The sequence below is a fragment of the Antennarius striatus genome, chromosome 18 (assembly GCF_040054535.1).
Source record: "Antennarius striatus isolate MH-2024 chromosome 18, ASM4005453v1, whole genome shotgun sequence".
In the NCBI taxonomy this organism is placed as follows: domain Eukaryota; kingdom Metazoa; phylum Chordata; class Actinopteri; order Lophiiformes; family Antennariidae; genus Antennarius; species Antennarius striatus.
Genome location: NC_090793.1, coordinates 9,767,501 through 9,780,966, shown reverse-complemented (window position 1 = coordinate 9,780,966; position 13,466 = coordinate 9,767,501). Strand labels below are relative to the sequence as shown.

Sequence of the window (13,466 nt, the reverse complement as noted above, 5' to 3'; positions counted from 1 at the left end):
TTCTTATCTACGAATATTAACATGCATAGTATTTGTATTGTCTTCATTCTGATACATCTTTGCAGAGAGTAGACCAGATGGGTTGTGTGTTTATTACAGCTCGCTGGAGGCTGCAGCATGAACGATGCCCTCCAGAATGTTCACCTGAAACAAAGATTCAGACATTTTATTTTATTTTTCATGTGAACTGATCATCAAGTATCTGTGTTTTCTCACTGAAGACGAATGACTCTAAACCATCATGTTTAAACTTGTTTGACAGAAAATTTTTGAAGTTGGCACAGAGAACAGAAAAAAAACAGGTTGAAAATGAAATCTGTGTTTTTTCTTTAACTATTCTTCCATAGATCTGAAGTACAGGTGTGGGTTTTCTAATGAGGTATCCATCACTGTTTAGTTCTTGTAGAAATCTTTGCCTTTACTTTGCCTTTTGGCTTTATTTTGATGTGTTGGACTGCCTTCTCAATCTACCCAGGTGTGCCTCACCTACAACACAGGAGTAGGTGAGGTTTGTTGTTATTACATGTTTCATCCATATACTGTATATTAAACTGAAATGACACCCAGTTGTGTGGGTGTCACACAACTGGGCCTAAACTGAAAAAACTGTGAAAGTACATATTTCACTTTACTTTGAAATGACTGTCATTGCTGCAGGAGGTAAAAATTGCCTGTACCTGACCGCACTGTGCCACACCCAGTTCCTTGAGATGGTAGAACGTGACTTGTCCATTGCTGTCTCCTACCAAGACACAGTCTGTCTGTGTGGCAAACAGCAACGACGTCAGCTTCACGTCAGTGGCAGCAGGCTGCACAATGATCGGATCCAAGCTGAAAAAGACAAATGTGTGTATTGAACATGCAGCCTTAGTTTGGCTGTCACATCAGAGGGCAAAGTACAATAAGGAGCTGATCCTCTACCCCTCAGCCTGACTCACAGGCTGTAATTCAGGTCCCAGATCTCAAGACGTTCCTCATTTATAGCTCCGAATACTGTAGCCCACTTTGGAGACCACTTGATGTCATAGACTGATGTCTTGGTTGAGGTGAGCCCTAGAATGGGCTTCGGGTGGTCGCACTTCCACAGTTGGATGGTTGAGTCAGAGGAGCAGCTCAGGAACACATCAGTAATGAATGGACACCATGCAACGCAGTTGACTGGACTCTGGATTTGGATAAGTTGTTAGAAAGTCATTTTTACTTACTTAAATAGATGACTTCTAAGTAGACAGCCCTCTGTACTATTAGTTTTCCAAAAAATAATTACTTAAATTTCAACAATATTGTTTCAATGATGCATCACCAATATTTTTTGGCGATGCATTATCTATTGGTGGAGGCTTTTGATATCACAAAAGTTGGCCTATTAAAGGAATTTTGAACAAGCACGGCTACAGTCAGTTCAGTAGAACTGATGAAGAACCCGTTCTTCTGACATAACTGGACAGGAAATCATGCACTTGGTTATCTTGCTACAATTTCCTCAAGCTCATTTTTATTATTGACACATTAAAGAGAGAATTTTGTAACAAGAGACCACAGATTTGAATTGAAATAATTAATTTACAACACAAAGGTATAGGTGAAGAGCTTGCTATTTTGGAACTAAACTGATTTTTTCAGTCTGGTTAGAAGCACAAGTCTGTATGTAGGTGCAGTATCTAAGGAGAAGGGCTGAATTTTACTGAATATCCTTGCTGTGTATTGTGATCGTTGGGTCATTGTCTAAGTTGATCCTCATTATTAAATAGGACTTACACTTCTACTTAAAGACTACAGACTGAATGTAAACAAATATTGATAAAAAACTGAAAGCTCTTTGTGTTTAAAATGTCACTACAATGTCATAGGAAAAGCCAAATGATCAATACTTGTAGGAGAGAGCATTAATAGATGAATCAAGCTCAAACTTGATGAAATAAAGACATCATGATCTTTTGTGGTAGTGTCAGGTGAGGGGGTGATTTAAGTGTGATGGACTTACAAAATGTTTCCTGTAACTCTCCAGAAATTGCTGATTGTTGGAACAGGAGCATCTGTGAATGAGACCCTCCCACGTGCCAACCAAGTAGATATTGGAATCCTGGAAATACAGTAACACACAGGAGGGTGTGATACACCTTCATGTAACCCATGAAAATGTAACCTTGAATGAGTCCATTTCAGTATGTACAGTTCCCTCATCTTGAAGTCGGTTGACTCATTTATTTATTTTCAGAATTCTTTGTTAGAGCCCTGAAAAAATGGTAGTGGTTGAAAATCATAAATGTTCATTTGTGGAAAACAAACTGTTGTTTTCTAAAAGAACAGGGATCAAGCAGAGACTTTGTTATTGCAACTTCAGCAGAGCTCTCTGGCTTTGTATGATGCAATCCTCCGGTAGCAGGTGAACAGGTATGGAGAAATGCTTTTGTCTTGATGCACAAGCACTCCCATTCAAGCTAATGTTCCAATCCTCACAAATGCTTTTGGCTTTGAGGCTACCGGGAAGATTTCAGGTTGTAAATAATGTTCTGGAAGCTTATGTCACTGTTGTGTTACAGAAATCCTAAGAAACTTAGCCCAACCTTCCACTGGCATGGAGTGGAATAGACAACAACTAAAGCTTAATAGTCTATTGAAGAGTTCCTTTTAAGCATAGTAACAACTTACTGTTGGATGAAAGTCAAAACACAGACCAGGAGTCAATACAGACTGAATGCAGTCTGTCTTCATCTCTTTCTTGTTTCCTCCAGCATTCTTTGTGTTCAAAGTCTTCTTGATCTTCATCACATCTATACCAAGAGACACATGTGTGGAAGAGTAATGTAACAACAACAACATGGTTAGGTATCTAGCAGTCCAGTATCAAGGTATTGCGATTTATAAGCTCATAGATTTTCTCAAAGGACTCTTGGAGATATGTGAAGCTGAACTAACAGTCGACAACATCACCTGTTGCTGATACCATACCTAGGCAGTCAAGGCCGTTGCTGGAGACAAACCATTTGCTGACCCTGCCATCTGCAGCCACAGAAAATAGAGATTCCATTGTCTGCTTTCCTGTTAAATTCAACTCTTGCTGCTTCCACTTTAGCTGCCACACTGGATCCAAGTGTCTGTTGAGACATTTACTGTGCAAAGACAGACAAAGAATTAAAGAGCAACAACAGTACTGCTGGTTGATATTTTTCTTATCAGTAAGTACAACACTGTACACAAACACATACACACACAGTCCTCACCGGCTGCTGACGATGCATGACATGTCTTCACTCTGCACATTGTAGATTGCAATAGTACCATCTTGCATTCCCACAGCCAGATGGTTGGGATGGTTGGATGAGAAATCCAGGGAAGTGACAGCACTTTGACAGTAGATGGTTCGATCAGGCCACTGCAGAGTGAGCACAGAGAACAGCCAACACTCCCATCTGAGCTAAATGCTCAGTCATCAGAACATTGAGGAGATAATGAATAATGAGGAATGACATCTGGAAGCTATGGACGATAAATATAGTTTAAAGAAAGTCCTACCATAGGGTTTTTAAGAGACCAGCAGCACACTAGGCCTGGTTTCTGGTGAGTGGAGTCAAACTCACCATAACCCACAGCCAAGAGGTCCTACCAAAGAAAACAAAATATCTCTTATGACGGGTTAATCCCTTGAGCATTCCCGCATCAATACGCGCGGGTTCACCTTATCGTTGATTTTTTAGTAGGTGGTCATGTGATACTGTACATGCATCCGATAATGCGGTGCATTCCATGAGTCACGGAACACAGTGCACTTCCTTGAGACACAAAAGTGGTTTAAACAGTCTATAAAAGTGTGGGAAAAGGTAATAGAGATAGACAGTGGTTTAATATCAGTGTGGGGAGGGTTCATAAATGTTTAAATTACCGTAATTTATAAAATAAATAGTTTGTCGCTATATTGCAAAATTTAGTTTTTGTGTGTGGTTTCTGGAATGCAATAACTGCGAGTAACGAGGGATCACTGTACCTTGAAATATGTTATTATGTTAGGTTATGTTATGTAAAATACAAAACTAGGTTAACCACGATAGAAAATAACGGTTGGTGTTGTATTAGGTGGTAACAGCTCAGTCTACTGAGTCCTGGGCTGGGGATTCGGATGGTGTTCGGTTCAAGGCCCATGTGAACCAAAAATTCTGGAGTGTGAACTGTCATTGGAGAGGTGCCAGCTCACCTTCTGAGCACTGCTATGGAGCCTTTGAGCAAGGCACAGTCCCTTTTACAAGCTGCTCATTGGACGTACCATGAAAGCGCTGTCCACAGCTCTACCTCTCATCTGTATGATTGGCTGTGACCGACAGACCAGTCTCATCTGTTCTGGTCTATGAGTACACGTAAAGACTTTGACATCCCATATGTGTTGGAGGTATCACTGAAAAACAGATCTTTATTATATACTGTACTTGTTCACTGTGAAGAACAAGTATTATATACTTGTTCCTTAAAGTGAACAAGTATTATATACTTGGTGTAAAATATGCTGCTCAGACCGATGAGAACTGGCCAAAACTTGTACACTGGGGAGGCATCTTCACAAGAACATGTCATGTTGAGTCTGTTAAAGCGCTTCGAAATATCTGTTGACGTGATGAAGTGCTATAGCTGTGCTATGGCTCAGTGCTATGGCTCAGTGCTATGGCTCAGCGGTAGAGCAGAGGTCTTGAAGACAGATCGCCCAGCCATCGGTGGATCGATTCCCGCTCCCGCCAGAACATCTCCGGAGTGTGAGCTGACGGTGGGAGGCGCCAGCTCACCTCCCAGCCACTGCCGAGGCGCCCTTGAGCAAGGCGCCGTCCCCCTTACAAGCTGCTCTATTGGGGCGCACTCCAGGAAGCTGCTGCCCGTCACTCTGCCTCCCAATGTACAGCTTGATGTTGTGTTTGTATACTAACTGCATGATTACAGGCCCCTTTGTGTGCTGTGGTTGTTTCAGGGGCCTGTACATACATAGTGTGAAAAACTAACACAAAAAATGTAACAAATGTACACCTGAGTGACAAATGTAATTTCCCCTAGGGGATCAATAAAGTGTATCTTCGTCTTCTTCTTCTTCTATATAAATGAAAGTTGATTGATGGCACGACAAATAGCCGTAAAAAATAGATAAATTAATTGCTACAATCCTTAAAGAAAACTTCCCTTGACTTTTGGGTTGCCGTTCTTAACTGGTTTGCACGGTGTAACACAAGTAACTTGTTGAAAACTAAGGGATTGTCCATTTGATGAGGAATTATGCTCAAGATGGAGTTTGAAACAGCAGGAAGGATCATGCAGAGCTCGATATAGTAAGACATGTATAATTATATTTATGCCATGTAAAGGCTGTTGATTCCTTCAGAAACTTGCATTTACTTTTGGCTATTGTACTGTAGCTCAAATGTGATCATAATAAACATTACCCAACATCACCGAAGATATGATTAATTATAGTAGCAGTGGTTGTATTACTGTAACGTGTGTGTTGCTACCGTATTCTTCTTGTTCCAGGCTATGCTGTTGACTCTGTGTCTTTTGCTGAGTTCACAGCGGAGAGTCCACAGATGCTCCAGAGCTGGAGATGGAGGGCTCTCTGCACCCTGTATTTGTTCCACTGTATCATGCTTCAGCTCACTCTCTTTGTCTGTGACAAAATTAAGCATTTATAATCACTTTCAAGATAAATTAATATGATATTATAGACCTTTATTGACCCTTGAGGGACAAAATTTGCACTTTATCTGTCGCCAATGCTACAGCTGAGATGCAAAACACAATTTTGTGTGCAACACCAGTTTTCAGGGATAAATGCCACCTTCCCAGGAAGCATCTTGATTCATCTTTGTCACTAACATGCTATTGCCCATGTGTTGGTGAGTTGAGTTTACCTTTTATTACGGGCAGATGTCTATAAGCAGCCAATTTGGGTTGGAAAATGTTTGCTAATATGGTCCTCTCCATCACTAGCAAGGACTTTTTGAATTTCTCTGACATCATGATCAGCTGTCCAGTGTTCAAATAGTTTCCAACTGCTTCAGATTCTCTCAATGAGCTGGCAGCACTGGCTGAACAGAAACACAAAATAATATAGTCAGATAGGTTATTGAAAAACAACCCTGAATCAAGAACAAATCTCTGTAAACTCCAGTTCCATTGTGTTCCATCGCCCTTTTTTGCTTAACACACAATCTGAGAAGTCACATACATGTATTAACACACTGTTCAGCGACAACACATTTATGTGCATTCTTTGCTATTTATAGAGGAATAGTATACAATAAAATTCACTAATGCAGAGCATTGTCTCCACTTGTTACCTGTACTGGCTGTGCTGCCCTCTGACATGCTTTTCTCCGCACCTCTGCTGGTGTCCACAGCAGCCTGTGAGTAGTCATAGACTTCTGGTTCTGAGTTACACTCAGTGTGATCATCAGGGCTGATCAATGTGTTATACATGTCCCAGGTGGTAACATTGTTTCCTGTTGTCAAAGAAAATAAAGAGATTGTCTGCATTGAAACACTATAAACTGTTTGGACAGAAAACCGCAATTGATTAATTGTTGATGCACAGTTTCAACAAACACTTACTAAGATTTTCACAAATGTGAATATAAAGTTGTCTCATTACCTTTTTTTCATAATAAAGGAATATCTTTAGATAATGGCTGTTGGTGTGACAAGATGAGAAGTCATCACCTCAGACTCTGAAAGTGGTTATTCCTGCTCAATACACAAAATCTTCTAAACTGGTGAGATTAATATCAGTTCTGTGTGTGATTACAAAAAAGCAAAAAAGAGCAGGCAATGCATGAATATTGCTTTTTCAAATTGACCTGTCTTGTCAAATTGACCTACTGTATTTAGCAGTACGTTCCAAGTGTGTAAAATATTGAAAGCATTTACTTTTACTTGCTTAAGCCAATCTGTTTCCTGTACGCTAGCAGTGTGCTTCAATGATTTTACAGGTGTACTGCACCACACCCATTGAATCCATGGTATGGACTGAGCCATGAAAACATGCTCCATGGCACATTTAGATGAAAATCTCAAAAACCTCTGTTTATCCAACAATCCAATTTTTTAAAATGTCATATCTGCTATAAACTCAGAATAGTACGCTTCTATGCTATATAATGGTATTCGTTTATGTGTCTCCTAGATGTTTAGAATAAGAACTACTGTTTTATGTCAATAACATAACATGATAATAAATCTGTTTGTTAGGGTTATGTTCATCTACTTTGGCTGTCCTAAAAAAAACAGAAAGCTAACTAACCTGCATCCACCATGACCACATAGTCGCTCTGAACCTGTTTATTTTTAGTTGCTTCATTCAGTGTCTGTACTGATTGATCCACACGCCTCTTACTGCCCATTTGGCTCTTGCAAACCTGACTGCGTCTCTCCCTGTGAAAGCAAGATGATTCCAGTGTATTAAAAACATTGTAGAATATTGATTTTACAACAAGATATAGACCATCTCTGTGAGTAATGAATAGAGAAAGACATTGTAAACCTACACATTGACTAAGATGAAATAATTCAGTGAAGGACATCACTCACATAGCAACTTTTGCATCATCAGCATCCACTGACAGCATTGTCGTGGGTATGTCAAGGAGTGAAACGATGTCTGTCTCAGAGATGACGACATGAGTGAAGTCTTTCAACATGTCATCTGTCACATGTTTTGTTCCAAGATCTCTTTTCCTCTGTATTTCTGGCAGAAAACAACACTTGAGAAACTTAACCGAACCCCCATATGCACAGACACACTATAGAGCATAATGTTGAAGAAATAATTTTTGAAAAAATGGCATGAACCTGGGAAGTTGACGGGCTTTTCCAGTCTGGTCAACATATCCTCAACATCTTCATCCAGTGAGTCTATTGTAGACTGGCTGGATTTTCTGCTGCTTCCTAAAATCGACCTGCAAAACAAAATCCATGCTCACAATATTTGGCCCAATGTAACGCAAAGTGACAAATAAAAAGAGATTGTCTCCTATAATGTACGATACAGCACATTCTGCAAAACATTGCTTCTGGGCCTTTTTTATATTTCTGAGAAATTATTAAATGCGAAGTAAAAGTGATTCTACATTAAGCATTTTGTTCCTTTTTTTCTTTTCTTTTTTTAACTTTTTCAACACCCATCACTTAAATTAGGAGCATTAGTCATCAGAAAACTGTCAAAAAGACTGTGATTGACTTCACAACACCACAGACTGTAATAGCTATAGCTGCAATAGTTGGGGTCAAAAGACACATTGCATTAGAATGAAAAATGTTTGATAAAATAGGCAGTAGGAATTTTAAGGTAACAAGGGCACTTTTCATCAATATTGTACATTAATGTTTCAGCATAGTGGTTTCAAAACCCTTCCACAACATGGACCCCTATTTGATTTTTTCCCCCAAAATCACCACTAATGAAGGTCTGTGGTTTTAAGTGGGAAAATATTGAAAGGTTTAAGATGCATAGATCCAAACAAAGCATAATGGAGCTAATGGAGAAAACCCAGTCTTACATCAACCTCCTGTTCATCCCTGCACAGCTACCCTCCTTGGAATCCCTCTTTGAGGCTCTGGGGGTCCCCAGAACACACCATGACATCCAGCGTTTTAACACAGCCTATTGCCATTTCAGATTAGCTCGAGTTGTTTTTCCTTCCCTGACAGTCACTGGTACCTGGAAACATGCATGGAGAAGCTCCCTGTGGCTGACATCTGCTCTGACAATGATGCAGCCGAGATTTCGTCCAGGAAGAACCTGCTGCCTTTACCCTGCAAAGCTCCTGGATCTGGCTCGAAGAGCGACTCTGGAGTGACGTCATTGCCGTCGTCATCAAACACCTGCCAACACTGAACAGTGAGCCACCTCACTACGACTGATAATGTTACTGATTGTTGATATAAGTTACCCGAATAGCTTGTCCCGGAATCTGACTGATGCTCTTCTCCAGAATTTTGCTGCCACCGCCAAGACTCAGACTTTTTCTTCTCGAGAAACCGACGACGCTGTTTGTGTGTTTCTTGCTTTGGCTGATTCCATGGAAGCCGGAGTCGGATACGTTTGCAGTTCGAGAAGAGCTACGAAACAGGAATATAGTACACCAAGAGGTCAAAACGGTTGCGTAGCACCAGCTTGTTTTTCTTTGTTTGTTTGTTTGTTTGTTTGTTTGTTTTGAAAGTGTTAACTTACGGCCTTAGCACCAGGGGACGTCTCTGCTGTCCTATTCTTGCCGCAGAAGTAGACATTATTGTAGCGTCCGCGTTACTCCGTTGTCCTAGCAACGGGACGCCACTCCGCTCCGCCGGACATCCAGCCGTAATAAACATGATGGAAAAAGTCACTGCGTTTGGTCTGATGTTATAAAACAGAAATGTACTTCTTTACACTATTGTGATACATTGTTAGAAACGTTATTGTGTTTAGTCTGACTTTCATTAATGTCACTGTTATTTATGTAAAGTGACTAGTAAACCATATTATTGTTATTAATATATATATATATATATATATATATATATATATATATATATATATATATATATATATATATATATATATATATATATATATATATATATATATATTTGACTCTGAGGGGAAGCCAAGTTGCATGATCTTGTGCTGCTGCAGTACCAAGGGATTTTCCAGAAATGTTTACAGATGTTACACACAGGGGAGAACTTGTATGAAATTCAAAAATAGCAAATCCGCCCTAAAGCATAGTCAGAACTGTAAAAGATTCTACAATCCAGCCGTGAGATGATGGTTGATTGTGATGATGAGAAGCGGCTGAGATATTCTCTCTGGACTCTGATACCCAAGAGACATCAGACATCAGACCAAAAATGCTGTAGGCTGCTGCCATGGTGTTGCACAACTGGGAGATGACGGACTGTACAAGCAGTGAGGTTGTCAACCATCCTGGATGGTGGAATGCTGGACTGGGGGAGAAGGTGCCTCCATACCTTTGAGCACTACATAATACTGCTGTCCAAACTGCCCATCTATTGAGTGTCCAATCAGTAGGGTAGAAAAAACTGTTGCTGTGTGGCATCGCCATGGAAACTGAAATTTATTTTGGGCATGAGTAAAATGTATTTAAAGATCCAGTTAGCAGTATCGGAATTAAAAACTTCTTAATGATTTCATTGGAATCAGAGTTATGGAACTGCTTCTAAATGGTAAACTCGACTAACAAAGGAAGGGGGAAGTGGGAGAGAGATAGGGACTGCCAGAAAAGCAGTCAATAGGCTGAGGAGGAGGTCCAAGGATCAGATGAAACACTCTGTTCTTTAGATAAGGCTCATTTACTCCAGAAAATCCTTAGCCTCTTAGTCTGCATGTGTGTATATAGGTGCAGATTTGTATCCATATGAATGTGGAAACACTAGGCATCAGAAGATGGATGAAAACAGTCACAGAGAGAACATTAGCAGCAGAGCTCCTGAAGAAAGCCAAAACAGGTCAGTGTCAGACAGAAAAATGCATGGGTTTGTGTCCTTCAGCAACTCACATCTTGTACGAGTACTAAAGTACTAAAGTGTCAGTCATTCATGTAGGTGACTGCATGAATGACTGACACATCCATGTTTTGCTGTGTTCCTGCAGGATGTGGCCAGAGTCTCAAACTCATAGATTACGTTCAGGACAAATGGAAAAACAAAAACTTTATCTTGGCTGTCTAACAAAATGTCACCTGATAACGATATCTGTGGCCTTTGGACTTGTCATCCTTGTGATCGTCATTGTTGTTACAGCCATAGCGCTAACTAAAAAATCAGGTACATTCTTAAAGATGTTTCTCAACAGACATGAAAATAATCTGTATTAATTGATCACAGGTTTTTTTAAATCACTTATGATTTACAGTGTAGAAAAATTAATATGATGGTTTCAGATTAAGTTGTAACAGATCATTGTTGTTGTTCAGTGTTGACAAAAGTTATCTTTCCATTTATCTTTCATTTACATATAGATGTCACATCAGAGGCATCAGGGTCAAATTTGGTAATGCAGCACTCATGTTATAGCATGTACATTCATTTAAAATGTAAAGTAGAGGGGTGCTGAATGCCCTTTTCCTTTATTGTAAATATCTATATAGTCATGATAACATGAACAATTAATTAATCACTAATCTGCTGCAATCAAATGCTGTAACTGAAGATAGTGAAATCAGGTCACTTTTGGTTCTTTGGGAAATAGGAGTTTTCATTTTGCAAAATAATTGTTTACACAAAATTTTAAAAAAAGACAAAATCACAAACCAAGCAATAAGAAGAGAGGTGTCAGAATTTAGCTGAAATATGTAAAACAGATGATTACTATCACAGCAGTGGGGATAGTAATTTCCTGTTTTAATTATTTTTTTCTGTCATGTTTTTTCTTTACATTTCCAGTCTTTGTTTATTGAGATTGTTGATTAGTTTTATGTGGGACAGCCTATGCTGACCACGTCTTGCCAACCATTTCTCAATCCATATTATACCTGCTTTTACCACCACCAAGGTGGTTATATGATCAGTCTGATTTGTTTGATGTTTTTTATTTGTTAGCAGGACTACATAATAATTAATGAAAGGATTTGTATAAAATGGATACACTACAGTACACAGAGGTGATTAAATTTTGGTAATCCATGATGATAACCTGGATTTGGAACATTTTTAAAAGACCCCGAGAGAGCACAACCCTCCACTCTCTAAATGGTGGAGGTTTTCATTCTCTGAGCGCATTTGTTTCTCACTATAAAGCTAGCCAACTACTGTGAAACCTTTGCAGGCATCTTGCATGTGTGCTGGTTGCAGCTTCTTCAGGTGAGACTGTGATTCATATCTCCCTCTGACATGGAGAACTTCATGAATTTCCATTGAGTGAGACAACCCAATATTTTTTTAGTGTGTGGATGTTTAAGATTTGAAAGAGAATTCTATTTATGTATCTGATGAGACCTGATTTCATCATATATAAACTCTTGTAGTTTGAGGTTTGAGGGGACCAAGAATAGTAAATGCACAATGGAAAGAAACCCAGAAAGACAAATGTAAAAAAATATTTTTCTCAAAGATAGAAAAAGTTGAAAGCAAAAAATATGACAGGAAAATGTACTTAGAAATTAAAACAAGAAATAACTAAATCCAAAAACTCTATCTTTTCAGGTTCCTCTGGTCCTCTTCCTTCTTTTCCTACTGGTGGAGACATGCTGGACTACCTGGTTCAGATGGGTGATATCAGTAATCGTGATGGCCTGTTGGCTACCTGGGCTCATAGAGCCAATAGCAAGGAAGAAATGAACAAAGCCCTCGCAGGTTAATCCAGTTACACTCTCATACAAATGATTATGCTTTACTTTGACAGTATCATTTTTCCCTGGAACTACAAATGTAATGATGGCTCAGGTGATTTTAAAATGCTAATACTGAATGGGAATCTATTTATAATGTCCTGCAGCTTAACAACGTTACTCTAATTAATTTGACGTTTTACGAGCTTGTGCCTCCATCACAGGAGATGCTATGATCCTGGAGTCTGATGTTACCCTGGAGGGGTACGGAACACCCAATGTGAAGCCAATCCCTATCATGGCCCATCCTCCTGACATCTATAGTGATAACACCCTGGACCAATGGTTAGATGCCGTTCTGGCCTCCAGAAAAGGTCTGTGTATTATGTGTTGCTCCATGCTCAACTGACTTGAGGAGTAAAACAGGTTTCAAATGATCTGTGTCTGCCTGCAGCCATCAAGTTGGATTTTAAGTCTCTGGAATCGGTGGGTTTATCACTGGACCTGCTCATTCAAAAGAACAGCAGTAAAGGAATAAACCGGCCTGTGTGGCTTAATGCAGACATCCTCCATGGTCCAAACTCACCAGATTTCCTGCCATTAGTCAATGGAACCAGGTTAAAAAACCAAATTATCAATTTTTATATGCTGTTCATCATTTGATCGCATGAATTGTTTTATGTTTCATTGTTTCTTTCACTTTTTCTTTCTTCCCTCCAGATTTTTACAGTTGATTCAAGAGAAGTTTCCCGATGTAACTGTGTCTCCAGGATGGAGGGTATAGCATAGCACTGTATGGTCCCTGAATATTATCATAAAGGCTCTTCAGCCAGGTCAGGTAGTTGGTCAGGTCACCATGGTATAGGTTTGTTTAAAGATCCAGCACTTTTGTCCAGAGTTTATCTCATAAATTGGGTTTTCAGAAATACTGAGGTTATTAGTTATGCTTACCTATATTCTGGACAGAAAGTGATGTTTGCCTGGGGTGGCTAGAAACAGGTTTACGTGACATTTTATTATCTCTGTGGGTCAAACAGGTAGATCGCCATGCTCACCAAAAAAACAAAAACAAAAAACCCAGAGAAAAACCACTAACATACTTTAATTTTAGCTGCTGCATTTAACCATTGCTACTTCAGTTAGACATGTTAGCATGCTATTATGTACTAAAGG

The 13,466-nt window shown here is 39.5% G+C and overlaps 2 protein-coding genes across 2 annotated transcripts in view; one reads left to right on the top strand and one right to left on the bottom strand.

Moving 5' to 3' along the window:
• Window positions 1-9,255, bottom strand: dnai4 (dynein axonemal intermediate chain 4). Its single transcript, XM_068341476.1, has 17 exons — window positions 9,200-9,255; window positions 8,919-9,087; window positions 8,687-8,850; window positions 7,819-7,925; window positions 7,558-7,714; window positions 7,271-7,401; window positions 6,312-6,473; window positions 5,883-6,059; window positions 5,487-5,638; window positions 3,517-3,603; window positions 3,225-3,376; window positions 2,953-3,113; window positions 2,653-2,774; window positions 1,985-2,083; window positions 939-1,165; window positions 678-831; window positions 1-144 (listed from the first exon to the last, which is right to left on the bottom strand). The coding sequence occupies exons 1-17, from the start codon at window positions 9,253-9,255 to the stop codon at window positions 94-96; spliced, it is 2,328 nt and encodes a 775-aa protein (XP_068197577.1). The 3' UTR covers window positions 1-93.
• Window positions 9,256-10,411: 1,156 nt separating this feature from the next.
• Window positions 10,412-13,466, top strand: part of fam151a (family with sequence similarity 151 member A) — a 9,875-nt gene continuing 6,820 nt past the window's right edge. Inside the window, exons 1-6 of the mRNA XM_068341007.1 lie at window positions 10,412-10,473; window positions 10,619-10,791; window positions 12,169-12,318; window positions 12,518-12,667; window positions 12,748-12,910; window positions 13,014-13,071. Of these exons, the coding sequence (XP_068197108.1) occupies window positions 10,412-10,473; window positions 10,619-10,791; window positions 12,169-12,318; window positions 12,518-12,667; window positions 12,748-12,910; window positions 13,014-13,071 (756 nt within the window). The remainder of the gene's footprint in view (window positions 10,474-10,618; window positions 10,792-12,168; window positions 12,319-12,517; window positions 12,668-12,747; window positions 12,911-13,013; window positions 13,072-13,466) is intronic.

What these genes read in the sequence shown, in the direction of transcription:
- dnai4 (XM_068341476.1), bottom strand. Translation starts at nt 9,255, where the DNA reads ATGTCTACTTCTGCGGCAAGAATAGGACAGCAGAGACGTCCCCTGGTG. An exon ending in CCTGGAACAAGAAGAATACG is followed by an intron (nt 3,604 to 5,486) that starts GTAGCAACACAC and finishes TTTCTTTGGTAG; the next exon opens with GACCTCTTGGCTGTGGGTTA. An exon ending in TGGGACCTGAATTACAGCCT is followed by an intron (nt 832 to 938) that starts GTGAGTCAGGCT and finishes TGTCTTTTTCAG; the next exon opens with CTTGGATCCGATCATTGTGC.